The sequence below is a fragment of the Hippopotamus amphibius genome, chromosome 15, assembly GCF_030028045.1.
Source record: "Hippopotamus amphibius kiboko isolate mHipAmp2 chromosome 15, mHipAmp2.hap2, whole genome shotgun sequence".
In the NCBI taxonomy this organism is placed as follows: domain Eukaryota; kingdom Metazoa; phylum Chordata; class Mammalia; order Artiodactyla; family Hippopotamidae; genus Hippopotamus; species Hippopotamus amphibius.
Genome location: NC_080200.1, coordinates 8,460,117 through 8,485,655, shown reverse-complemented (window position 1 = coordinate 8,485,655; position 25,539 = coordinate 8,460,117). Strand labels below are relative to the sequence as shown.

The 25,539-nt window shown below is 51.0% G+C and overlaps 1 protein-coding gene across 6 annotated transcripts in view; it reads right to left on the bottom strand.

Annotated features, from left to right (window-relative positions):
* Nucleotides 1-284: 284 nt before the first annotated feature.
* Nucleotides 285-25,539, bottom strand: part of DNMT1 (DNA methyltransferase 1) — a 40,018-nt gene continuing 14,763 nt past the window's right edge. For 5 of the 6 annotated variants that reach the window (XM_057709455.1, XM_057709456.1, XM_057709457.1 and 2 more), the window contains 32 exons: nucleotides 24,828-24,862; nucleotides 23,824-23,911; nucleotides 22,108-22,142; nucleotides 21,511-21,592; nucleotides 19,930-19,964; nucleotides 19,556-19,604; nucleotides 19,379-19,459; nucleotides 19,188-19,297; nucleotides 16,136-16,254; nucleotides 15,764-15,856; nucleotides 15,135-15,286; nucleotides 14,770-14,957; nucleotides 14,486-14,669; nucleotides 13,333-13,430; nucleotides 12,822-12,969; nucleotides 11,684-11,799; nucleotides 11,289-11,493; nucleotides 11,081-11,214; nucleotides 9,787-9,960; nucleotides 8,047-8,268; nucleotides 6,995-7,187; nucleotides 6,202-6,286; nucleotides 5,872-6,000; nucleotides 5,441-5,723; nucleotides 4,984-5,125; nucleotides 4,182-4,348; nucleotides 3,576-3,753; nucleotides 2,727-2,922; nucleotides 2,231-2,394; nucleotides 1,956-2,072; nucleotides 1,098-1,188; nucleotides 285-642 (listed from right to left, as the gene is read on the bottom strand). In XM_057709455.1, coding sequence (XP_057565438.1) covers nucleotides 611-642; nucleotides 1,098-1,188; nucleotides 1,956-2,072; nucleotides 2,231-2,394; nucleotides 2,727-2,922; nucleotides 3,576-3,753; nucleotides 4,182-4,348; nucleotides 4,984-5,125; nucleotides 5,441-5,723; nucleotides 5,872-6,000; nucleotides 6,202-6,286; nucleotides 6,995-7,187; nucleotides 8,047-8,268; nucleotides 9,787-9,960; nucleotides 11,081-11,214; nucleotides 11,289-11,493; nucleotides 11,684-11,799; nucleotides 12,822-12,969; nucleotides 13,333-13,430; nucleotides 14,486-14,669; nucleotides 14,770-14,957; nucleotides 15,135-15,286; nucleotides 15,764-15,856; nucleotides 16,136-16,254; nucleotides 19,188-19,297; nucleotides 19,379-19,459; nucleotides 19,556-19,604; nucleotides 19,930-19,964; nucleotides 21,511-21,592; nucleotides 22,108-22,142; nucleotides 23,824-23,911; nucleotides 24,828-24,862 — 4,125 coding nt within the window. In that variant the 3' untranslated portion in view covers nucleotides 285-610. Of the gene's footprint in view, nucleotides 643-1,092; nucleotides 1,189-1,955; nucleotides 2,073-2,230; nucleotides 2,395-2,726; nucleotides 2,923-3,575; nucleotides 3,754-4,181; nucleotides 4,349-4,983; nucleotides 5,126-5,440; nucleotides 5,724-5,871; nucleotides 6,001-6,201; nucleotides 6,287-6,994; nucleotides 7,188-8,046; nucleotides 8,269-9,786; nucleotides 9,961-11,080; nucleotides 11,215-11,288; nucleotides 11,494-11,683; nucleotides 11,800-12,821; nucleotides 12,970-13,332; nucleotides 13,431-14,485; nucleotides 14,670-14,769; nucleotides 14,958-15,134; nucleotides 15,287-15,763; nucleotides 15,857-16,135; nucleotides 16,255-19,187; nucleotides 19,298-19,378; nucleotides 19,460-19,555; nucleotides 19,605-19,929; nucleotides 19,965-21,510; nucleotides 21,593-22,107; nucleotides 22,143-23,823; nucleotides 23,912-24,827; nucleotides 24,863-25,539 lie in introns of all 6 variants that reach the window. The other variant, XM_057709461.1, reaches the window with a different exon arrangement.

The following is a 25,539-nucleotide window of genomic DNA, read 5'->3' as shown; positions in this document are numbered from 1 at the left end:
CAGTTGCTACACTGCCAGGCATCACAGCCCACTTCAGACCAAAGGGCTATAAGGCCATGGGGAAGGCCAACTAAGACTCTTCCTGAAAACTGCACTAGCAAATTCCACTTGCATCTTATTGGCCAGAACTGAGTCACAACCCCCACCCCAAACACACAAGGAATGATCTGACTCCAGACAAATGCTCCATGGGGTCGCCTTCGGTAGTGAGGAGTCCACTCTCACCCAGCCTCAGTTGAGAGGCAGCCAGATGCCCCTTATAAATCATGAAACACCATCCAGGGTGATTTATAGGAGAGATTTATTTGAAGAAATATTACAACATATAAAAACTACATAAAGTCTTAATTTCCACTCATATAGTGGTAAATTTGATATAATGCATAATAAAAAACTTTTAAAATCCAGAATGCACAAAGTACTGCACAGTTTCATCACTAAGTCAAATCAGTTGATAAGCAAACCTCACAGAAGAGCTTCATGTCAGCCAAGGCCACAAACACCGTGTACAACACACCTGAACTGACAGATTGACATGTTAAAAATACAACAATATCAGTGCACGTTGGGGATCTCTGGTGCCAGAAACAAGGGCGATGGGAGGGCAAAACTAGTCCTTAGCAGTCTCCTCCTTGATTTTAACTGAAGAGAAATAAAAGGGAGAGTCACTGCAGGTAACGTATATTATGCTACACTAAGCAACAGGCAAGTATTAATACAACAGGTACATTAACCAGGAACTGCGTTAACGCCCAGGGGTCGACGTTACAGGACAACCAGGTTAAGAACCTGTGGCAGCTCTGCATCAACATTCCCAGAGACTGAGCAGTGCTCAGGTGTCCCCTAAAGGTTTCCAGATGACCTGGGCTGGCGTCTGAGGTGGGCCCAGCCGAGCCAGACTCACTCGGCAGGACGGGGCAAGTGCCCGAGACCTGACTGCTCGCCCGCTGTGTGCTGGGCCCCCGTGCTACGCGCTTGCCCACGGGCTCATTCATCTCATAGCAGCCCAAGAGACACAAGGCCACCAGGAGGGTGGGTGACTCGCCCCCGTCCCAGAGCCGAAAGCCATACCCTGCTGTCCCCACTCCCCACCGTACCTGAGGCACTCTCTCGCGCTCTGGCCAACATACAGCGCTTGATCTCCAAGCCGATGGCTTTGGCCAGTGGTGGCGGCACAGCGTTTCCCACCTGCAGGAGGGAAGGAGGGCGACCCCTGCTTTGGCACGGGCACTGGCCCCCGGTCTCAGGCTTACAGGCCTCCAGAGCCTTCCCATCAGGACAGCACTCAGACCATCCTCCCACCCCAAACACCAACAGGTCAAGAACCACCCAGAGAAGGGGGCCTTCACAGGGCTTTTGAAAATCTTAGAACTCGGATTTTGGAGCCTCCTGTTTCACTTCCAGCCAAGAGCTGTTGCTCCCAGGGCACCGGACGGCAGGAGGGGTGAAAAGGGAGGGGCTCACCGTAGCCCCGGGAGCTGCTGGTTTTTTCAGCCACGTGCCTGTGTTACTTGGAAATACATTTAATTAACAGCCAAATCTAACACCCTGAGAAACAGGAGGAATTACTGGTGCGTCTCAACCTTTAGCAATAGTGAATTCTCACTACCGTGTATTTAGTCTGCTCTGTGCAATGTGCTGGCACTTTCCTTTGAGCTAAATTTGCCTCAGCTGTCAACGGCAACCAACATACTCGGTGACTCTGCTCGACCCATGAGCGCCCTGGGCCCCAGGGACGGGATCCCTCCTTCCTGACCACAGCCCTCCCGGGAGTGCCGAGGCCAGTCAGCCAACAAGCTCTGGGGGCTCAGCCTCCCCTCAGAAGTGACAGTGTGAGTCGAGCTCTGCACTGACTCAATCCACCCTGGTCTCCCTCCCACCAGGGGCTGCTTCGTGGGAGTTGCCAGTCGGCCCCTCCTCTGGCGGGAGACCCGGGCTGACCCTGTTCCACTGACCTGCCGGTGCTTGTCCAGGATGTTGCCGAACAGCCGGTAGGTGTCGGGGAAGCCCTGGGAGCGGGCACACTCCCTCACGCTCACGACACGGTGCTGCTCGGGGTGCAGCACGCGGCCCTGGGGGCGAGAGGTACACTGGGCAAGGGAACTAGACGGGGCCACGGGAAGCCCACCCCGGGCCATGGCACAGAGACAGGAGGAGGCAAGGAGGGCCGGCCCACCCACCAAGCCTGTGCTTCCGGCCCCTCCCAGGCCCACGCGGCCCTCGGACCCACCTGCTTGCCCATGGGCTCAGGGTTGGTGACGGTCGTGCTGAAGAAGCCGTCCCACTCGAGCCGCCCGTAGAGGCCGGCCCAGTGGTTGTGCCTGTTCCCAGTGTGGGGCAAGCACCAGGGGATGAGGGTGTTGAACTGTCTGGCCGCAGGGTCACAGGCCTTGCCTGTTGGAAGAGAGGGCTGCGATGGGGTGTGGTGACAGAGCAGGAGGACACAGCAGCCGACAGCCCCCACTTGCTGGGCAAAGCTTTACCAGAGACCCTGCTCTCAGCAGCGGCTTAGAGTGCGGACACCCAGGCTTGGTGGGTCTGCGCCCCACCTGGGGCTGCCGGGTTACTGAGCAGCAGCCATGGTGCCTCCTGCTGGGAAACCCCAAAGACTGTGCTCCTGCCCGAGCCCATCGCACCGCGGCAGAACCTAAGGGGCATGGGGGCTTCACACCAAACTTGAGGAAGCCACATCAGGCGGCCAGGGTGCAAGGGGGGCGGGGTCCCACCTTCCACACAGGAGCAGACCCCTCGGAGGGCCCTGCTGCTGCTGCAGCCATTCTTCTTGTCGTGGTAGTTGTATCGAAGCTTCCTGGCCAAGGTGCCATCGGAGAGCCGCACCTCGATGTTTGGCAGGTCACGCCAGTCTGAGCCCGGGGCCAGAGGGATGTGCCGCATGCGGGCGGCCACCAAGGCGCTCATGTCCTGCAAGAGCACAGCAGGCCCAGCTGTTGCCTGGTTCGGGGAACAGCTGAGCACGTGCAGAGGACTGGGCGCCATCGTGCTAGGCACTGGGCGCACCACGGTGACCAGGAGCCCCCAGGTGGCTTCTATCCCACCGAGGGAGACAAACAGTAACCCCAGTCAACAACCTGGGGTTACACACGTGCCGTGAAGACACCAGAGCAGGGACGTGGAATGAGGGGGGAGCGGGTGAAGGGATGGCTTCCGGCAAGCACGGGGAGGGCTTCTGAGGAGGTGACGTCTGAGCTGAGCCGGCTGTGGGAGAGCTGGGCTTCGATGCCATTGAGAGATGCAGGGCTGAGAAACAAGGTCAGTCATACGAGGCAATAGCCAGACACACCATCCTAGACCTATTATAGGAAGGCTGTAAGCTGACACTTTCTACGACCAAGTGCTGCAGTGGTGGTGGGGGTGCAGGAAGAGAAGCAAGAGACAGTGAGGCGGTAAGGCTGGGGGCTAGTGGAGGTAACAGTGGTTTGGGTGAGGGGCCAAGAGCAGAAGGAGCTGGAAGGGGGCTGAGATCAGATCCCGCTTCCCACCTAAGCCCCAGCCAACCACAGATCTGTTCCTGAGAGGCTGCTGGAAGGAGCCCTGCTTCATGGAGGTGACGCTACCTTACAGATGTGGTCCCTGAGGATGGGCTGGTACTGCGAGCCCCGGAGCTGCCTCTGGAACCAGGACTGAGGCTCCCCGTTGTACGAGATCTCCTGCGCCGAGGCTCCGTTCCGGATCTCGGGGAGGTCAGACATTGTGTCCCGCACAGTGATGGTTCGGAACGGACCCGAGCTCAACCTGCAACAGAGCACAGATCATGGCACCTCTGGGGACAAACACGGCTATTGTCACTTGAGTCACAGTTGCCAGCCCCCGACGACGGGCACCAATCTTCTCCAGAGAAGGCAACACGACTCAGGGTCAAAGGGCCGCCCAAGGTCACAGGGGCAGCATTCTCCTCAGACCCTGTCTGCCGAGGGACAGGCTATAGCGTGGGCTCTGCCTGTGACTACAGCCAGGCTTGCGGCCACGGCCCTGCACACGGGGCACTCGGGGTCAGCACGAGACCAGCGGGGGCACAGCACCCTCAGGGCAGGCGGGACCCAGGGCCGCCTGCTGCTCGATAACACCTTCCGCTCGGCCCAGCCTCCTCAGAGGGCCCTCCGCACCAGGCCTCCGGGGAAGGCTCGTAAGCGCCACGACAGCGGGTGGGCAGGGGCTCCTACCTGGTGATGTTGCTGACAAACTTCTTGTCGTCGACCACGACGCTCAGCTGGCAGGCCCGGGGCGCAAACACGTGCAGCGGCTCTGGGAACAGCGGGAGCTGCTCTCCGGGGGCCGCAGCCAGGACGATGGCCCGCCTTCGCGTCTGGGCCACGCCGTACTGACCAGCCTGCGCAGGGGAGGGCCAGACACACACACAGTCAGCGGGCACCCCCAACCAGCCGGGCCGAGGGCTGGGGTCTGTATGTAGCACCTGACACTCTGGGGCGGCTGGCTGGTGTGACGCTCACCCCAGGAGCCCCTAGTTAACCCACGGGCTCGCGCCTAGGACGAGAGATCCTAGGAGGTGGCTGCTAGCCCCGGAAGATGGGAGTGAGCCCCGCTGGCACTCCCAGCCGGCTCTTTAAACAGCACGTGAGGGACGCCACGGTCTCAGCGCTTGGGGAGAAGAGCGGCCAGAGTAGGCACCAGAAGTCGTGCCACCTGCCTGGCAGCCAACGGTCACAAGGGACAGAACACGGCTGCCGACAAGGCTTGCTGGGTGGGGCCGAGACACTATGAAGGCTGAATGGGGGAGGCAGGGAGGGGCGGGCAGGCACCGCAAGCCTCACGGGGTGGGGGGGTGGGGGGCCCGGGCCCCGGTGGCCATCACCCCCGCCCTCGCCCGCACTGCAGGTCACCACACTACGGCCTGTCCCTCTGAGCTCTATTTTCGGTGAGGGACAGTTTCCTGCAGGCCAGGGACCACCGGCCCTGTTCTCTGGCCCCAGGCACCCGCCCGCTCTGCCCCAGCCCGGGGCCCACCTGCAACACGCCAAAGGTACACTGGTAGCCCATGCGGACCAGGCAGCGGAGCGTGAGCTTCAGCACCATGGAGCGCTTAAAGGAGACGAAGTTCCTGACATTCTCCAGGAGGAAGTACCGGGGCCGGTAGTAGTCACAGTAGCTGTGGGAAGGGGAGACGACGAGAGTCAGCCCCACACGCCGAGGGAGGAGGAAGACGTACTCTGCCAGAAGCCACTCCCAAATGCCTGACATTTGTCAGGATGCACTGACCAACTCAAGGTTTCTCCCTGTCAGAGGGGGAGCCATGAACTTCCTCAAGGCAGAGACCAGCGTCTCACTTAGCACAAGGCCTCCAGCAGGTGCAAAGGCTAAAGCAGTTGCTGCTCGGCCCTGGCACACCTGCACCACAGCCCTGGGGGCCAGCGACGAGTCACCCTGGCAGCACCAAATGCAGAGGGGCTTCTACTCTGTTTACCTGAGGAAGGAGACCACCAGGGAGTTCTTGAACTTGGAGTAGGTTCGAGAGTTGAAGCGGTTCATGCCACTAAAGCCTTGGCAGGGCGGCCCACCGCACAGCATCTCCACGTCTCCCTTCTGAGGCAGCTTCTGGCCGCGGGAGTTGGTCACCTCCCCGGCCATGACCAGCTTCAGCAGGACGTTGCAATCCTCTGTGAACACTGTAGACCCTGGATTGTTCAGCCGGAACGCCTGGGCCGCGGGATCCCACATCTCGATAGCCCACAGCGTTTCCGAGATGCCTGGTGGACACGAGGACAAAGATGTGCTGTGAACCCCCTTACATGAGATTCTTTAGTCAGAACTGTGATCAGAGCCAGAACGGTCTTCCAGGCAGAGTCTGACCAATCCAGTTTTACTAGTTGTGTGGAGAGAAAACCTGGAGCGTACCTGCTTGGTGGAATCCTTCCGACAACCCCCCACAGCCAGAAAACACATCCAGGGTCCGCAGCTTAGGCAGTTTTATTTCTGTCTCCAGCTCGCTCGGCTCACACGTTTGAGACTTTGCCCTGCTTTTCCCTGCAGGAGACAGGCCCCGAGTCAGATGAGGGCCCTAACTTGCTCTCTTCAAACACCCTGGTGATTCAGAGAGGCCTCATTTCGAGGTGGTAGCAGCACAGTGAGGTAACATCAGAGGCTGCTCTTTTGTACTGACTGATTCATGAGAAACCAAGTTATAAGAGACGGACTTGAAAAGAAGCCCATGGAGTAACAACGTACCTTTCCCCTTCCCTTTCCCTTTATTTCCAGGGCTACGGGCATGGTTTGGAGGATCTTCAAAGCTTTTGTTCTTGGCATTATAGGCCTGAGAAGGAAAGAACCACAACTGTCTGGAAGAGAAACACCAGTCCCCTCTCTAAAAACAGAATTTAAGTTAATTTGATAAGGATCTACTTAATTTCTCCCTAAATATGACCATAAACAAAGTGCTTTGATACTATTACAGTAGAGATGAGGGGGAAGTTCTATTAATACAAACATTTTATGTGGCTGCCATCGAAATTCCTGCTATTTTAAGTACCTGGACTACTCATTCTAAAAATAGGCAAATGTTATGATTAGGTTGTACACACTGGAACCTGTGGGAAACATGGGTTATCTTAAAACGATACATGCCTATCAGAGAAAAGCCATGCTCAAACAATTTAAGTGTGATTAACTTAACATACTGCTGGCTCTTCTCTCAATAACCAGGCCACATGCTCAGCTGTGTGGCCCCGGCCTGGATGCAAATCCCCGGCCTGGACACTGGGGGCTGGGCTGCATCTCCCAGAGTTAGAGGTACCTTTCTTTAACTCCCAAGCCAGCAGAGGCCACCTAATAGTCTTCAAAAATTGTTGTTGCATTAGGACAGTCAAATGTTACATTTTGTTTTGTTTTAAGCTGAAAGTGCTAAATTCCAGAACAACTCAAATATCACAGATTTGTACTCTGGATAATTAAACTGCTTTCTCCGGGGCTGTGTCTGACCCGAAGGCCCCCCCCCCCCCCCACAGTGAGCCCAGGGCCCTACCTCAAGGAAGTAGAAGCGGTCGGGGCCACCAGCGGAGAAGTCCTGGAGGCACTCGGGCAGGTCCTCCCCGTACTCCACGGTGCAGCGGCCCTGCACGGCCTTGAAGTCCACCACAGCCTCCTCGTCGCTCCAGTAGAGCAGGTTGATGTCTGCATGGTAACTCGCGGGGGTGGACTTGTGCGTGTTCTCCGGCCTGCAAGTGCCAGAGTCTATGTTAGTTCCTTCGCTGCAAGCTATGGGGAGTTAAATGGCATCTTCCTGGGCGCTCAGAGGATCAGTGGGTGAAGACCAGGCCCCACCCCAATTAAGTCACCTTGATGACTATCCCCCTTAGTTGGCACTAAACACCACAAATTCTAAGTGAGATTCCTTGCCATGAACTCAACTAACGGTGTGCTTGCTCTTCATGCCCCCAACATAGTCCAAAAAGACTGGCGCTGGGTTAAGACCAGCCGCTGGTCTCCTGTTAAGAAGCACGTCCAGAGCTGCCTTCATTTGCCTATACCGGCCAGATTCCTTGTTCTTTCTCATTATTCAATTATTACAAAGACTTCAAAAAATCTTGCATGTACATTAGCTAAGAAGTGGAGCAACTTTAGACTTATCTGTATGGGCTAGTTTCAGGTTAACTCCTAACCACTATTACAATCCTAGAGAAAGACTGAGTGAGGACAAGAACTTGGACAGACAAACCCCCAGGAAAAGGGCCTGAGAAGAACAGGAGGATGGGAGTAGCGAGGGGGCGGAACGCGGACAGTTGCAGACAGAACTCAGGGTTCTGAGGGTGCTTCGGGCAGAGCCCAGGGCATCCCACACCTGCCTCTGTCACACTCTGGACTTCTGCTCGAGGATTTCTTTTGGACCCAGCTCTGCGGGGTTAAGGTAGAAATAGAGGGCTATGATATATAGCTGTGGTCCTCCTCAGTACCCACCAGGTAATCGGAAACACCTGGAAGAACAGCTACCTCCACCCAGCTCTTGGACCACCACTGTGTGTGCTGTTACCACCCCATCTCAGGCAGAGCCTCCTGAAGGACAGAGCCTTCGCCGACCTGTAGAACTTGTTGACTCTGATCTTGATGTCGGTCTCGTTGGGCCTGCCGTTGCTCTTCTTGATGCAGAAGATCTCTTTTATGCGGCCAATGCGGTACGGCTCAGGGGCATCCAGGTTGCTGCCCTTGATGTAGTCTGAGTATTTCCGATAGTGTTCTGGATACAGAGCTTCGTCCACAGGCTCCTTCCGTGGGCGTTTCACAGGACTGGACAGCTTAATGCTGCAGAGAAGCAAACGTTATAAGTGACTGCACGGGAGGCCTTAAAAAGCAGTTCAGCATGACTGACCAGTGGCAATAACCATTTAAATTCAAACACCTTAAACTAATATAGCTAAGTGCCCTTAGAACAGATTTAGAGATTAGGTCTCATCCACACTTTAAATTGGGTATTCTCCATCTGCTAAGGCTGTTCAGATATCCCCCGAGCCCAGCCTCAGGGCAGGACTGTGCTTCCTGGCCCGTGATTCACTCAGCTCCCTGAGTAGGAGCAGCCGTGATGCACAAGCACTTGGAGCAGGAGCACTGAACTGCCAGGAGAGCCTCCCATGCTCTTCCCCTTGCCTCCGATGGGCAACTTCTGAGAAGGCAAATGCTCTGTCAGCCCAGGTTCCTGAGTGACACAACAGTTCCAGTCCTCTGAATACTATGGACACACAGTACAGGCAAAAAGTAAACTCCTGTGACTCTGGAGTTGTTACCGTGGCATAACCTACACTGACCGAGGTACTGATGCAGAGGCAATGTGGCAGAGGCCTGGGGAGAAGACTCACAGTGCAGGTAAGCCAAATTTGGCCTGACCACGTACTGGCTAACTCAGGCCATCTGATTTAGCTGCCAAGACCACAGGGCTGCATACTTTGAAGATTGCAGTTCAGGAAGGCAGCTGCTGTGCTTTCCCACCAGGCTCCCTTAAAGTCTGACAGGCTCCAAAGGCACCTCTGAACACCTATGCTCTCACTTCGGCTGTGCCAAGAGCACCTGGTAAACAGCATTACAGGGAGGCCTCCCCTTCGAGGCCAAGAACTGGTGCTAAAGGGGGTGATGCACACTCACTGTGCGGGGCTGGAAAGACCGTTGTTTTGTAATTTACAGCAACTGAATGGAGGCTGGGGACTGGGTTCCGATTAGGACTTGAGGAAAATGGAATCACAAGTTGGGAAACTGAACTAAGCTTGGAAAATGTTGGTTGTAAATCTAACCACACACTAGTTCTTAAAACGAACAAGGAATGGATTAAGTATGGAAAATATCTGTGGCTTTGATTTTTCCCTGAAGAGCCTCAATTCTCTGATGTAAAAGTCTTTTGATGCAATTCCCATTTACCAAGAGGTAAGTCACCGTCAGCCTTTATTCTAAGCCACGCGCTGTGCTAATAAGCACTTTTCTTTTAAGTCACTTATTCTTTAGAGGCCTGGCAGGCGAGATACTTCTCTCCCCATCTGATAGATGGAAACTGGGAGGGGGGTCTCTGCCATGACCAGCTGGGCAGGAACCCACCACTGACCCTAGTGCTCTCCCTCAGCCGCCAGGCTCTCTGTCTGACTTCTTTCACAGACAGCTTCACTGCCACAGCATCAGTCGCTCTACACTGGACAGCTGGATACTGTCTGCTCACCACAGATGCCAGTGTGACAGCTCAGCAGCAGCTGGTACTGGGCTGTGGGGTGGGGAACATTGTAGAGCCAGCTCTGTACTGGCTCAGAGCTCCTGGCCCCGACTGCAGCAAGGGGCACTCACTTGAAGGTGAAGGCCTCGGGGGGGAGGTACACGCCGTCGCCCACTCGATACTGGATGCCGTTCTTGGTGGCTAAGCTGTAGAGGACCCGGCCATCCAGGTCCTCGAGCTGCTCCATGACCCTGGGAATTTCCTTCTGCCTCATTTCAGCCAGACGTGCACAGCTTGCGCAGAACCTGAAGGAGTGAAGGACAGAAACCAAAGGCCCTTAAGTGGCTGGTACTGACTACAAGCAGCTGCCGCTGGCTTAATCCAGTGATTCTGGTGACCAGGAAGAAGTACTTACAGATGTTAGAAGGAACTGGCTTTCCGGTACTTTTTATGTTCACACTTTGAGAGCACTTATTTGGGACCAAAGCCCAGAGATACACACAAAAGGAAAATGAAAAGCCAATTGCACTTTTGAGTAGTCCATATAAAAACCCTAAGATAGGGACTTTCCTGGTGGCCCAGTGGTTAAGACTCTGCACTTCCACTGCAGGCGTGCAGGTCTGATCCCTGGTCAGGGAACTAAGATTCCTACATGCCGCACAGTGCGGCCTTAAAAAAACCAACAAAAAACCCCTAAGACATTAACAATTTCAAATACGGTCAAGAATCCACCAAGAGCAATAATGCAGACAGTGGTAAAGTTAGGAACTCAAAACACCAGAGGAGGCTCACACTATTATCTTTAAAGGCTGAGAAAGTATTTGATAAAATTCAACATTATTTCTGATTAATAAACCCTTAAAAAGGAGAGTTAGAGACTGCCTTAAAAACAGATCAAGCCAAAAAGCAGCCTCAGGCTGACTGGAGAAACACCGAGGCATCTCAGCGAGGCCTCCTAGCCTCGGCCCTGCCAGCCTTACTGTCACGTGCTGTTCGCTCTAGAGGTGCTATCCACCACAAAACAAGTGAGGTACCAAGCTTAGAAAGGAAGACAGGGGGCACTAAACATTTTTTAGGAAGCAAGCCTCCCTAAAAGCATTTGCATACCAGTTAGAATAAAATGGAGTCAAAAACTTCACTTCTGAGAAGACACAAGATCTGCGGTATAGACCCTGAGGAACGCAGAAAGACACATCCTGTCCCTGGATGGGACAGCTTCTCATGAGGGTAACTCCCTACCAGTGTCCTTACAGCCACTGCAACCAAGTCAGACTGGTCTTTGGCTGGCAAAGAAGACGGTCAGAGGACATGGGGAAAGCAAACCCAGCAGAGAGAAGTGCAGGGAAAGCCAGAGGGGTTCATGCAGACGCATGGCGTCCTTGAGCTCCGAGAGAGAGGCCCAAGGAGCCCAGTCCCCGCACTCACTTGTACTTGTTGTCCTCTGTCGGCTGAGTTTTTGGAGGGGACTCAAATCTTGCGTAGTCTTGGTCATACCACAGCTGGTAGAAATAGGTCTTCCCGTCATCCTGCGACATCAGGGCCTCGGGGTCCACGCCTCCCTAGGAACAAGGCCGCCATCAGCCATGATGACCCCACGCAGAGAGGAGGGGCACACAAGGGGCCGGGCACTCACCTCCAAGGCCCAGTTTTCCGATGGGCCTTTATAGACGACCTGCACTTTGCTATGAATGTACGAAAGCTGCATATCCTCACACTCGTCTACCAGAAACAGCTCCAGGGGGTCTGACGTGGCCCCAAGGACCGTGTCCGTCCCAGCACAGAACCAGTGGGCATGAAACATCTGCCCGTTGCTGCTGTCCTCCCACAGCGCCGTGACCCTGGAGCCAGAAGAGGGGGCAGGCAGAAAGTTCTAGCTTAACCAGCAGATCTGGACCAAGCCTCCTTAGGGGTACATGTATTTTTTGTTTTTTGAGGGCAAAGAGCTGCTGCTATCCCTGCAAAATCAGCACCTCCTACTTACTCAAAAGAAAGTGTGGGCTGAAGCCAAGTAGAGGGAAGGATACAAACCTTGCTAAATACAGTGGCTTTGAAGAATCATCTGGAATAACAGAAACACAGTCCCCCACTTCCAGAGTTTCCGAGTCGATGCATACCTTCTTATAGTAACTCTTCTTCCCATCGGTCTGAAAATAAGAGCTTAATTTCAGGTGAGGATGGGTTTGAAGGTCCGTGCCAGGCTTGACCTGCATGTTCCTGTTACTTTATTGGAAAGCATTGCTCGTAACCATTTCTCTTAAGAAGCCGTGAGCTATACCAGCCTGGCTACTACAGAGAACATCCACCTCCCTTGGCTGGAAGCCTGCAGCAAAGGGCACTCACATCCCTCTATCACCAGCTCTGCCCTCCTGCGTTAGCAGCAGATCGGGTTCTAGCATTTAATTTTAATAGCACCACATCCCACTCCCCATGGCTCGCTCAGCCACATGGACCTCCTCCCTTTGCTCCCACAAGGAAAGCTGGTTGCCACCTCAGGGTCTCTGCCCTGGTTCCTCCCCAGACCTTCAGGAGGCTGGCTCCTCTCAACCTTTTGGGTCTCAGCTCAGATGTCGCCCCACCAAGAAGCCTGTGGCCCCAGCCCCCCTCCTGGCCCCCGCCCGCCTGACAGTACATGTGTCACAGGCAGGGGCTTAGTCACATCCAGGCCTAGAGCAGCATCCAGCAGGGGTAGGCCTCACGCTTGTCGAGGGAACTGGCTGTCTTTGGCTTATGGACATCAAGGGAACAATACTGAGAAGATATTCTCTCTCCAGCTTTGGTAAAGAATTTGACCCTTAGACAGGCAGATGACCACAGAATCCCCGGGAGGCAGTCTGCTAGAGCCCCTAAGCACCTACTCCTAGGCCAGAGGGAGCTACGGATGGCTCTCTTCAAAACAAGCTTCAAAGGGGAACCAGCTGGACACCCCTAGAACTGTATCAAATGCCCATTTTGAAGTGTGAGGAAAACTGAGTCCTTGGGTGTACAAGCAAAAATGCATTTCTGGTGCCTGACCACAGCCAGCCCTGCTCCGCTCACGGGACAAATAGGCGGGTTTCTCAGCTGCAGGGCCCAGGCTGCTTAAGATGTCCGGCAGCGAGATGCCGTGAGACAACTGGCTTCTCAGAAGGGTAGCACTAAGATGACCGAGAGCCTGCTCCTGGATTACCTTGACAGCATCTCCAACCCAAAAAATCCGATCCTTGTTCTGCTTCTTTTTCTTCCCCTGATGCATCTTTTTGGGTGATGGCATCTCTGGAATATTGTCGTCTACTTCTTCATCATCGTCTGCCTCCTTCATGGCCATGTTGGGACACCTACAAAGTCACTTATTATAAGAAAGTCCCCTTTAAAAGTAAAGCCAAGTGGGAACTCCCTGGCGGTCCAGTGGTTAGGACCCTGTGCTCTCGCTGCTGAGAGCCTGGGTTCAATCCCTGGTCAGGCAACTAAGATCCCACAAGCTACATGGAGCAGGAAAGGAAAAAAAAAAAAAAAAAAAAAAGGGAGGTAAAATCAACTGAAGGTGTTTTACTTAGAAAACAGGGACAGGTCTAGTGACAAGGCTAGACCAAGGGACCCTGCCTACTCTGTACGTGTCAACCCAGCCCTCCCAGACAAAGCCTATTTGCCATCAGCTGGCGTTTTCATCCGTTTTAAGAACAAGCATTGGCCAAACCTACCTCCTCTTTTGGCAAGCCTGTTTGCTGCGTCCGCTACCACCAAATTTAACCATATCCTTACAGGCTTTACACTTTCCACACTCAGGCTGTTGACAAATCTAAAACACATTTAAAAAGTAATCAAACGGCCATTAGTAACAGCTGGTAACCAGTTTCTGGTGAGTTTAAAAACTGTAAATTGAAACTCATTAGAAGTAAGGGAAGTAACAGGAACAAGATAACAAGGTTTGCAAAGGTTAAGCCTGACATGGTGTTGGGACAGTTGTGGGGAAAGGAGAACTTGCACTGTTCAAAGGATAAATTGGTGACCCCACGCTGGAGAATAGTGTTCCAGATCAAAGTTAAGTACATGACCTACACCCCAGCAATTCTGCTTCTAAGTACAGAATAGTCACAAGAAGCCTCGTGAGAATATCAAATTGCCCTCTGGTGTAAGCTGGGAGAATCACAATGAAATACTATGGAATAAAGTGTTTACTAGATCTACCTGTATCAACACGTAACAGTTGTTAAAGATGCCAGTTTATGTATACTTCAAAAAAAAAATTTAAAGCTTAGATACACACGCGCTAGATGAAATAAAGTAATACCAAAACAAGTAACACATGATCCTATTTAAGGGCAGCCACTGAAGATGAAGGAGACGCTCTGAACCCAGTAGCCACTGTGAACGCAGGGCAGTGCTGAAGGCAGTTGCTGTATTTCTGCATGTAAGTTTTCATCCAAATTAAAACAGGTACCAAAATGTTGGGTTTGCCAAAACCTTTATGGCCAAACCAGCAGATCTGATTTCTGTGTCATAGAATTAGGGGGATTAATTCCTCCAGAGTGAAATAAGTATATATTAAAAATTGGTAAGAGAGGTCTATTCAGGCCTCAAAGCTAAGTTGGATGAAGTCCCCACTTGCCCAGGGAAGTTATACCATGAGACAAAGCAGGCTCCTGGGAGGATGTCCCAATTTGGAGGAAGCATCGCCTCCGTTAGGTAGTCACTCCTTCTGCCCTCACACCAGACATGCAAGTCCCCCCAGATCACCAACTCTCTCCTAGCTTGTTTTGGGGGTCACATTTGAGCTGTGAGAATCTCAAGCCAGAAAAAGAAAGAAGTGAGCTCCTCAGAGATTGCAAGGGGAGCTGGCTTAGACAAGGTTACCTCACAGACGCCACACCGCCGGCGTTTAAAGGCGTTCTCCTTGTCTTCTTTGTCATCCTTTTCAATTTGCTCCGCAAAGAAAGTGTCAAAGATCTGATATACCAGCTTCGTAGTGGTGGCCTTGGTGGGGCCTTTGTCCTTCTCTTTGGCAGGATGCCTGATGGTCTGCCGCCTTTCCGCTCGCCTGGGAGAGAGGTTCCATGGTGTTAGCAGGCTGGGAAGAGCACGCAGGATGCTCTGCCTTCTGTCTCACGCCTTCAGCCTCATTCCTGCTGCACCCTTACCTTTTTCCCAGGGTGACCCCAGCCAACTTGATCAGGTCTCTCATGCAGGGGGTCAGGAAGATGGGCTGCTCATCACTGTCCCCAGCCCGATCATAACTCTCTACTTGTTCCACCACAAACTGGGCGTGTCGAAGGAGAGAATCCTCTGTGAAGCGATTCAAGTTGAGCATAGAAGGAGGAACAGTGGTCTTCAAGGGAAAAAAAAAAGAAAGAAAGGAAGAAAGAAAGAAATCAGAAGTTTCTCTTAGGCTTAAGCAAAACTGGTCTAAATCAAACAAACAATTTTTGCTGACTCTAAACGTGTTCTAGCACATCACATGTCAATAGGTATGAATCCCAGATTGTGAAGAACCTAAATCTTTTACCTCAATCTTATTGATCAGGTCTTCGTAGGTCGAGTCAGGGTTTTTCTGCAGGAACTCGACTACTATCTTGCTTATGTAGATCTTCTCCTGCATCACGCTGAACAGCGGCGCATACTCTGGGCTGGGGTCCATCAAGATGTACTCGGCAAATGCTGGAGTGAACAGATGTTCAAGAGAGCGGTTTCAGCCTGATGGCGGCCACAATGGCCAGAGTGCAGGGATGAGGCTAGGAGGCTTACGGAACAGGCTAAGAGTCGTTCCGTACCCAAATGTCAAAAAACACAAGGTACAGTCAGAGTTAGCTCATTCAGAAACAGCCTGAGCCAGCTAGAGAACGGAGACTTGGCCAAATGGTTTTCCTTTAGCTCAATTCTGGGTTTTGGAATTCAGTCTGGGTTTCCGAATTCAGTCTGGGTTTCAGCTGCAAGAACATGACCTGCTTTTATACTGGAGGGTCAGTTCCAGGGCCACTTGTAAACTAATGAGGGGCCATCCCAATCAAACCTGACGTGTTTCCCACATGGTCACGTGAGCCTGAGACTTCCCAGAGCCCAACCAAGCCCCATGGAAGACAGGAGCAAAGGCCCCTTTCAGATTCCAGAACAGTCCACAATTAGCCACGTACTTACAGGTACTAAAGCCAAGCAGAGCCTTTTCACCTCCATCAAAGCCAGCAATCCACCATTCATTTATGGGGCCAAGATTTTTGCCACTAACACCACCTAAAAGGGGGGAAAAAGCTTTCCTGAAAGGAAGTAGACTAAGAATATGCCTCTCAAGAACCCAAGAGAGTTAAGTGGCACTAAGTGCCCACCTGGGCCGACACCTCTTCTCAGCGGAGCCGGGCAGCCCTTATTGGAGCCGTCAGAGCAAGTCTGCTCCTAGCTGTTCACAGCCCTGTCTCAAGCCCTAACTTTGAGACAGTAGTTCCAGCTGAACATTGCTCTCGGGGTTCTGTTTGTAAACTGTCCGTCCCAAGCAATATGGAACTTTCCACTTACCTTCGGGAGACGGGTCATCCTCATATATTGGCTTTGCTGAACCAGAGAAGAGGAGCTCGACATCCTTCTCAATGAGGCCAGTGTCGATCGGGCACAGGTGACCACGTTTACAGTACACGCTAGACAGGCGACAGAGTGGATTTACCAGGTGACCACAGGCAGGTCGAAGTGTCCAGCTCAGACACGAGGTGGACTATGTGCAATTCCTAGACTAAGTTACCTCCCTGGTTGCCAGAATACTGGCACAATACAGTGATCTTTCACCCAAACAGCTTCTACCTGATTCGCCCACTCAGGTATCAACAGTCTAAGTGTCTGAAAAAGCAACGCGGAGAGATCAGCAAGACTGACGGTGGGATGGCAAGAAATCTCACAAGGGCGCCACTTGCTACACCCTCCATTGGCAAGTTGCTGGTGGAGGAACAGTGGCTTTTTTTTTTTAAAAAACAAATTTATTTATTTATTTACTTATTGGCTGCATTGGGTCTTCGCTGCTGCATGCGGGCTTTCTCTAGTTGCAGAGAGCAGGGGCTACTCTTCATTGTGGTGTGCAGGCTCCTCATTACAGTGGCTTCTTTTGTTGTGGAGCATGGGCTCTAGGCACAGGGACTTCAGTAGTTGTGGCACATGGGCTCAACAGTTGTAGCTTACAGGCTCTAGAGCGCAGGCTCAGTATTTGTGGCGCATGGGCTTAGCTGCTCCGCAGCATGTGGGATCTTTCTAGCCCAGGGATGGAACCCATGTCCCCTGCATTGGCAGGCAGATTCTTAACCACTGCGCCACCAGGGAAGTCCCAACACTAGCTTCTCAAGCATATCCTGTCCAGAGTTGTGCAACCATCCCCTCTAGCTCCAAAATCCTCTTGTTGCTGAAAATGAAACCTCACACCCACTGAGCTGTCACTCCCTATCCCCTCCCCATCATGGGAACTACCAATCTGCTTTGTTTCTGTGGATTTACTGCTTCATGATATATCATATGGTAAGTTTTGTGTTATGTGACTTTCACATCTATAAAAAAAATTTAAAATAAAGCATGTTATATAACAGCGTAAAAGGAGAGGTACATCAAGGACATGGGAAGGAGGGACTTCCATCTCCCTCTGGGGGTGAATTTAAGCCTCAAGTTTAAGGGCATCCACTGCCTAGAGAAGCTCCTTGACATCTGAGAGAATACGCATCACTAAGCAGGATGCCAAACTGAGAAAACCACGTTGGGGTTGGGGTGGGTTCTACTTATGGACATGCTCCTGCTGGCCTCAAGGCCAAAGAGGCTGAGCTATCCCTCAGAGTCCCCAGGTGGGCCACGTGAGATCCGTGCAGGTCTGAGAGCACACTCCAAACTCCCACAGCCTAGGCCCTTGGAAGCCAAAAATCTTCATCTTGGACTCTCACACAATTTTTAAAAAATTAAAACATGACTACTTTGAGTGGAGCTCCCCTACCAGGCATGGCAGAGAGACACCGGTCACAGCCTTGCCATCAGGACACACGGAGGAGGAGGATCCAGCACACAGCCTGACAGGCTATCCACATGCTCCTTCCATAGAGGTGACATCAGGGAGAAGTACCAAGTCCCAGGCAGGGGCAGGACCCACTGGTTCACTGGAGGGGTTTGTTTCCACCTGCCACTTCCAGCCCAAGTACCAGAGGTAAACAGAGTCCCTAATTAACCCAGGTGGTCTGGCTCCAATGACCGGATGCTAAAAGGCACATCATTCCTGGGAAGTGTGTTCTTACTGCCAACCTACAGGAATGAGTCTATAGCAGACCCTGTTCTTGGGGAGTGTCCAGGAGACCCCAAGCCCTGACACTCCTCACTACAGCAGCCCCAGCCCCTGGTTCTCTCCAGCCTCTGCCCCAGGAGCACCACAGGGAAGCACAAGGCCGTGAACATCAGCAATGCCAACAGCACGATTCGCTTGTGCTGTCAGGCAGAGGCCTGAGCCAGGGGATCGCTGGTAGATGGCCAGCATCCCAGTACGGATCAGGATCCTGATGGTGGGGAGCTGCAGTCACCACCAACCACAGCGAGTGTACACAGTACTACAGAAGAAACATACTGGGGTTTCCCTGGGCCCAGAGCCCCCCAACCCACTGTGGGGCAGGAGTGTCAGAAAGGCTGCCCAGAAATGATTCCACCTGAGGCTTACAACAAGCGATCCACCCGCTCCTACTACTCTCTTGCCCAGGGAGAGGAAAAGCACATGCCAGGGTCTGAAAGGAGACATGGGCTGGTCTTGGAGCCAAACCATTTCCCACAAAGAAGCAAAGTGAAGCACCTCCAGTGAGGGGGAGAGAACGGAACGAAGGGGGCTGGGGAGCACGGGGACTCTGCTCACTCCCAGGCTCATCTGAGCCCTGCCAAAGGTACAGTCCAGATGCCACGGACCTCCACTCAGAGAACCCCGGCATCACTGCCACCAGCTGCAAAGCGCTACAGGATCTAGCCCTCTCCCCCAGGCCCCTGCTCCCTTACCACTCACCCCCTGGGCCCTCTACTTCAGCCACACAGCCTCTCACCTAATCTTCCACAGCCAATGCCTCCACTTGCTGTTCCTCCCTCTGGGTTGTCTTTCCCTCGCTATTCCCTCAGCTCGGTCTTAAGCCACTGAGGTCTTTGCTCCAGTCCCTTCCCCTCCGTCCTGAACAACTTTCTCCCACCTCTCTCCACTCCCCATGCTTTTCACATTTGTCGCAGTGTTACTACCCGACAGGCCTAACTTTTGTTCTGCCTCTGTGAAACCAGAGACCTGAGGTACTTCATCAGTACCACCTAGTGCAGGAGCTGGCACATAGCTGCCCTCATCTGGATGAATGAGCTTCAGGATGTATACCTACTCAGGATCTAACAAGTACAGCTTTAACAACCCCCCCCACCACCATCACTACCAGCAAAGATCTACCAGATACCTACCAGCTTGGTGGCCCTTATCTCAAGTGTTAGCAGCGTAAGAAATGTTGTAGGTTAGGTGTTAAAAACTTCACCAGGATATTAAGAACTCAGTGTAGGAAAATGCCCTGTTACAATAAAGCAGAAGCATATCAGTTACCTGAAGCAGGTCACTTTGTGTTGGGGAAAATCGTCGTAACTCTCAAAGCCAGATTCATTGGCATCAAAGATGGACAGTCTCTCGTTTGTCAACAACTGTATCTCCTCCACCTGAGAGACATTGGGCCGTTAAGCAGAGACACAAGAGACAGGAACTATCGCCATAAGACTGAGAACAGAGCTGGAACTCACTGCATCAGGGGGGTGCTGTTCATATCTTAGCTCGGGGTCATCCAGGTACTGTCCGCACTCAATGCACTTCAGAGGGTCGGTCTGTGGGGGCAAGCACACAAACAGCGCTCAGAGAGCCAGCTCCAAGCAATCCCGTCAGTGTCACACAACCGGTTTTATTCCCAGATATATGTTTACCTTGGAGGACACGACTGCCATTTTGGTTCGAGCCATTTTCTTCTCAGTTCTGGGAACAAAGCAGAAGATTTTTTTAGTCATTTCACAACGTAACAGAATCTGCCATCAAAATTATACCTGATCCACCAGAGAGATGAGCACCAGCTGCGGCATAAGGGGCAAGGCGCAAGGTCGTAAGCGTGTCTTTACCACGCGGAGGAGGGGACCTGCCTCACATGGCAGAACTGGAATGTCTCGGTCCTATGCTCACACCCCATCACATAAAAAGCTAAGGCTGCTCTTGGAATTCACCAAAAGCCCCTTTATCTTTCTTTCTAGGACAACCATTTTAATATTATGATCTGCTTTGTATAAAAACAAAACTAAGTTCTTACGGTTCTTTGCATGTAGTTCTGCGTCTCTTCTCCTCCTAAATGGAGAAGACAAAAGAGTAAAAGATAAAAAAGTATTTTCCATCCAGACAATGCTTCAGAGTTAAGAATTTAATGTACGTGGTTATCACAAAATCTAGTCAGAGGCAGGAAGGCAGTCAGAGAATCGGTGAGACCCAAGCCATCTCCAGGGTCTAGTCTTAGAAGCAAAATTTATAACTGGACTTCCTTAAAAGACTCCTGAGAGACGAGTTTTTGTTTTGTTCTGAACTTAGCTTTCCTGTGTAAGTGACACCTCAGAGCAAGTGTGTAACTGATGAGGGGTACTATGGAGTGAGTTGTGTCCCTGGCCCCCCTACCCAACCAAATCCTATGTTGAAGCCCTAACCCCAAAATGTGACTGTATTTGGAGAAGAGGCTTTTAAGGAAGTGACTATGGTTAAACGAGGTCATAAGGGTGGGGACCTAACCCAATAGGACTGGTGACCTTATAAGAGGAAGGGACACCAGCCCTCCCTTTCTCCCTACGTGCTTGCACAGGGAAGGCCCATGTAAGGACCCGACAAGAAGGCAGCGGTCCACAAACCGGCATGAAAGACTTCTCCAGAAACTAACCCTACTGGCACTTTGAACTTTGACTTCCAGTCTCCAGAACTGTAAGAAAATAAATGTCTATCTGTTAAGCCACCCAGACTGTCGTATTCTGTTATGGCGGCCCCCGCTGACTAACATAAAACTTACTTCTAGAATTGTTTTGGGCAAATGAAGGAATGGCAGACCACAACTATCACTCTACAACTCCCAGTGAAATAATGGATTTAAGCAATGACTGTTAAAAACATTAAGTGAAAAGCTGAGGGGAACTTTATAATGGATGGATCAGCTCAATGATCAATCCAAACAGCGATAACCATGCCTTCTGGTCTGATGTAACAGCAAGTACACAGCACCACCTCAGAAGTACTCTGGGAAACAAGAGACCTGCCTCGGGTCAAGTCTCCGGACCTAGCAGTCTGCAGGGGAGAGGGCTGGAGGGAGATGTCAAACCTGAGGACTCACAAATGCTACAGGTAAGGTGGCTACTTCCACCAACTGCAAGTAAGAGGACGGGGTGAAACTGTAGATGACACATTGAGGACAAATAGCAACCAAGTATGTGGTATAGGCTTTGTTGGGGTCCTAAATCCAACTGTAAAACACAATGGAACCATCAGGGAAATTTGAACAGATTAGATTTTGATAATATTGTGTTATGATAATGGTATTGTGGTGATATTTAAAAAGAGACTCCCTTCCTTTTAGTAGAAGCACTTCTGTAAATATTTCAGTAATACATCTGGGATTTGTTTATCATGAGAGTGAAGGAGGGTAAGGAGAGTGAGTGAGGCTTGGGTAAAACATGCCTAGTCATGGGTTGATAATTGTTGAAGGTTGATGAGAATGTGAGGGTTTGCTACCCTTTCTGCCTACTTTGGGGTATGTTTGAATGTTTCCATAAGAAAAACTGTTTAAAAATCACTTTAACATATTCCAGCCAATGGCATATTATGAAACATAGTGGAATTGAAAAAACCAAGGCCTTACCTTTTCATCCTCATCTTTCTCATCAGAAACTTGTGGTTTTAGTCTTTCAGGTTCTTTTTCTTCTGGTCTCCGTTTGCTAGCTCTATTGGATAAACAAATAAGCCAAATGTTAGCTTAAAAAAAAAAACCCCAAAAAACAAACTATACTGCCAATTCAGATAAAAATTGACAAACTAATGCCTCCCAACAGAAAAGCAAAATATTCTGAATAGATCTGGTGAACAGACACTTTCTTCCCATCCAAAAAAGAAAGTCCCCTTGTCACAGTGGCTCCAAAGGCATGTCACTAACTCATGATCCTGAAAGGAGGCCTTCAGAAGCCCCATGTGACCCTCAGACGTGCGGCCTGATGAGAGGTGCTGGAAACTAAGACACGTGACAGTGCGGTGACAGGAGCGCTACCCACATGGCAGAGGTTAACAGGTAAGATGGGGCCCAGAGTTTGATTTCTTATCCAGCCCCGCCCAAACCAATCCAATCTTCTAATAGCACCAGCAATTCCCTGTAAACCTCTACATCACAGATTTCCAACAGTTATTTTGGTAATTTAAATTACACGAAGCACAGCACAAAAGCAAAAGCATTTTAACCACTTACAGATCTTTGGGTTGACTTCTGTGCCTCTTTTCATCCTGAGAGGGGAAAGTATGGGTGGAGAAATAAAGGGGGGAAAATTAATTTCTGAGCAAGAGTGAGACAAAACCCCAAAGTATCAGTTAATGATTGCAGCATTGTGGAATAAGAGAACAGGGAAATCTGGGCAAGTCAACAGAGTAGAGGTGAGGTTTCAAAAATATTAACTCAGTTCCTAATGCCTACAAACAAGAGTTGACCGGGAGTTGGCAAGATTCCTATAAAGGGCAAAAAAAATTTTTAGATTTACAAGCCACAGACCTGTGTCACAGCTACTCAACTTGCCACTGTAGCACAAAAGCAGCCAGAAACAATACGTAAGTGAAGTGGCATGGCTGTGTTCAAACAAAACTTGATGAAAATAGGCAGAGGGCCAGATCTGCCCTGTGGATCAGTCTACCAACTTGTTCTAGGACAGCTCAAAGTAAAAGGGAACATTATAGCCATTTTATGTTGGCCAAAATGTCTATAGCTCCAACAGGGATGAAGATGTCATATAGACAGGCACTGAGACAGGAATGGGGATGGGGGTGACCACACTAAACTTCAGAATCTAGTATGGGAAAGAAATAGAAGTAGGAATTCCCAACTTGGTCACCAACTCATTAAAAACGGCTGAACCTACATACAAAAAATACCTTTCTAATACGCAACTCACCTCTGTAAAGCAAAAAACGTACACGTAGATTAAAACAGAAGAAAAGTCAACAATATTACACAAAGTCAAATGTCTGATACTTTTGTCCATTTCTGCCATGAGGCAAAAGTGCTGGCTGTGTGGTCTAAAGCTCCAGCCAGCTGCTGTCTGAGGAAAATGGGTGGTTTGACACCAACGCTAAGATCTCTCTAGATCTGAAGGTATCCCAGAGAAGTGCTGACAGTAAGGTAACAGAAAAGATGAGAGACAATAAGCTGTTGGACAGAACAGTGGAGGTGACACTGAAAGGATCACCTGCCACAGAACACAGAATAAGAAGGGGTGCCCACTGGAAGCTCACGACCCACAAGTCTGAACTCAGGCTCTGCTCTCTAGATCTCAGACAGAAGTTACAGACAATCCTGGAACCAGCCTAGCTTGGCTTCTGAGACAGGGACCGGACTGCTAAGGAGCTTAAGATTCCTGTGCTGCGCCCCCCAGCAGGTGTATCCCCTACCCTGGAGTTCAGGTAGTGGGATATTCCTGTGGATAACCTTGCCACCTGGGACTTTTACATAGGCCTACCCCTGGATCAATGTAAAATGTTTTAGGGTTTAAATGTGTTCACTTAGCTGAACTGGGGAAGCTGGAGAGGATGGGAGGAGCTAGACTCAGGAGAATTCAGGAGACTGGTTCGTAAAGCAGCACTAGTGTGATGACATGTGTACCTGGGGTAGACATGTCAAGCCTTCTCAGTGCAGAGGCTCTGAAAAGAAGCTGGTTCCACACACGTCTTAATCCAGGCACATGTAGGCCCTTGCCACCATTATGATAAACAGACAACTTGAACACTCACTATGTACCAGGCCCTGACATGCAGCGATAGCCCCCACCCCCACGAGGGGGAGCAGGTAACCTGCCCAGAGCCACCCCATGGGCAGGCACGGCTGGATCTGAATGCAGAGCCCGACCCCACACCATCTCTCCCAACCAACTGGGAACATAAGGACCAGGTAGAGATGAGTGATAGAGTCAGCCTTTACTTTGTCTTCTCCTTCATTCGTTTCAGCCTCAGCTCCTCCCGGCCTCGCATCTCTGTCTGGCTCCTCCTTAGGCTTCTGTTTAGGTGTTCTGCCACAGAACAAAACACAGTCAGCTCAGGGAACCCGCTGCCCCTTCAAGCAGCCCCAGTGACGGTTCACATGGTCTCCTCCCCAAAGTTAGAGCATGGATTGTCTTTCTCATCGGAAAGGCAAGTTTTCAGTGCAAGAAACCCAAGACATTTATTACTTCAGAACCTACGATCTCAGAAGTGCCATCAACACTTCATGTGAGTGTTGCTGAGACACACAGTAGCTTAAAAGAGACAACAGGGCTCCACGGATCTCTGGTAACCTAATGGGAATCCTGCCTGTGGTGGATCCTGTACAGGTTCACTAGCTGGCCTGAGGTGCTGTCTGGAAAGTCTTCACCTCTCCTCTACCAGGGCCCGCCCACTCAGTTCAGGTGTCCCGCCCACCCCAGACTCAGGCCCCGTCTCAACACCTGCTTCAGCCCACTGCAAATCAGAGGCTGCTTTCCACTTCCGCCCTCAGGCGCTGGCACTGCCGGGAGAGCACACCTAGGCTGGCCGAGTCTTGGGGCTAAAGCAGGTCCGCTTGGCCACAACCAGCTAATGGCCACTAAGCCGCAACCATGTAAACATAAAAAATGCTTGCTGTCCTAAGCCACTGAGCTTTGGGGCAGTTTGTCACACGGCATCTTCACAGCTATGAGGAAGAGACAGAGCTGCTTAATGCCCTTTAGTCACCACCTAGCTGCTTCCTGTATCAGCACCACTAAGAACAGACCTGGGGTCAAGGTCAGCTAAATCTCAGCAGACCTCAGCCTTTACTGTGGTAGTCTGACCTTCCACAAGCAGAAGTCACCCACACATTACATATATGATCAATGTACTTAATGATCTGTCCAACTCATTAGTATTATTATAACGCTTATTTTAGCAAGTAAGTTTCACAAAGTACAAAGGCATGTTAACTATACTTACAGTTCTTTGGTTTGACTTCTGAGTCTCTTTTCTTCCTACGTGGAGGGGAGGAGGAGGCAAAGAAAAAAAAAAAAAAAAGACTAGTTAATTTTCCCCCATTTGATTCTAATCTCTCTACTAAAGAGTTTTATGGAAATAAAATATCTAAACTGATCCTACAGTCTATTTGGTGAGAATGAAGATTCTCTTCTTTCAAGACAGCACATTTTTTTTGGTGGGGTAGGTAGGCAGGAAGTTAAAGAACTCCTAGATCCTGCTGTTTAAGAGGGATTTGGGGGCAAAATCTACCATACTATCACCTGTCATAATTAAGTGTTGACGATCTCATAGATAAACTAGGAATCTAATAAAGGAATGAAGTACAATGACCCAATCTGAACAAGAGCTCCATCTCAAACATGGACGACAAACTGTTTTGAGCCTGAATTCAGAAAGCTAAACACGTCTCCAGAGCGCAGAATTCAGCCTCAGGAACCCCACACACTTTGTGATCTCCTTACAGAGGTTGGTGATGTTAACAGACAAAACACACTGCAGACCTTCCTACTGCAAGAAGAGATTCTGGGAGTCTGGCCACAGACAAGGCATTTCAATCTTGCCCCGAAATCCTTCTCTGGAGGGTGGGGGTCAAGCTAGCACACTAGAACCGCTTGTTCTCAAACAATTCAACCCGTGTCCCAACTATAACTGCCGCTAACTTTAACTAGGATCA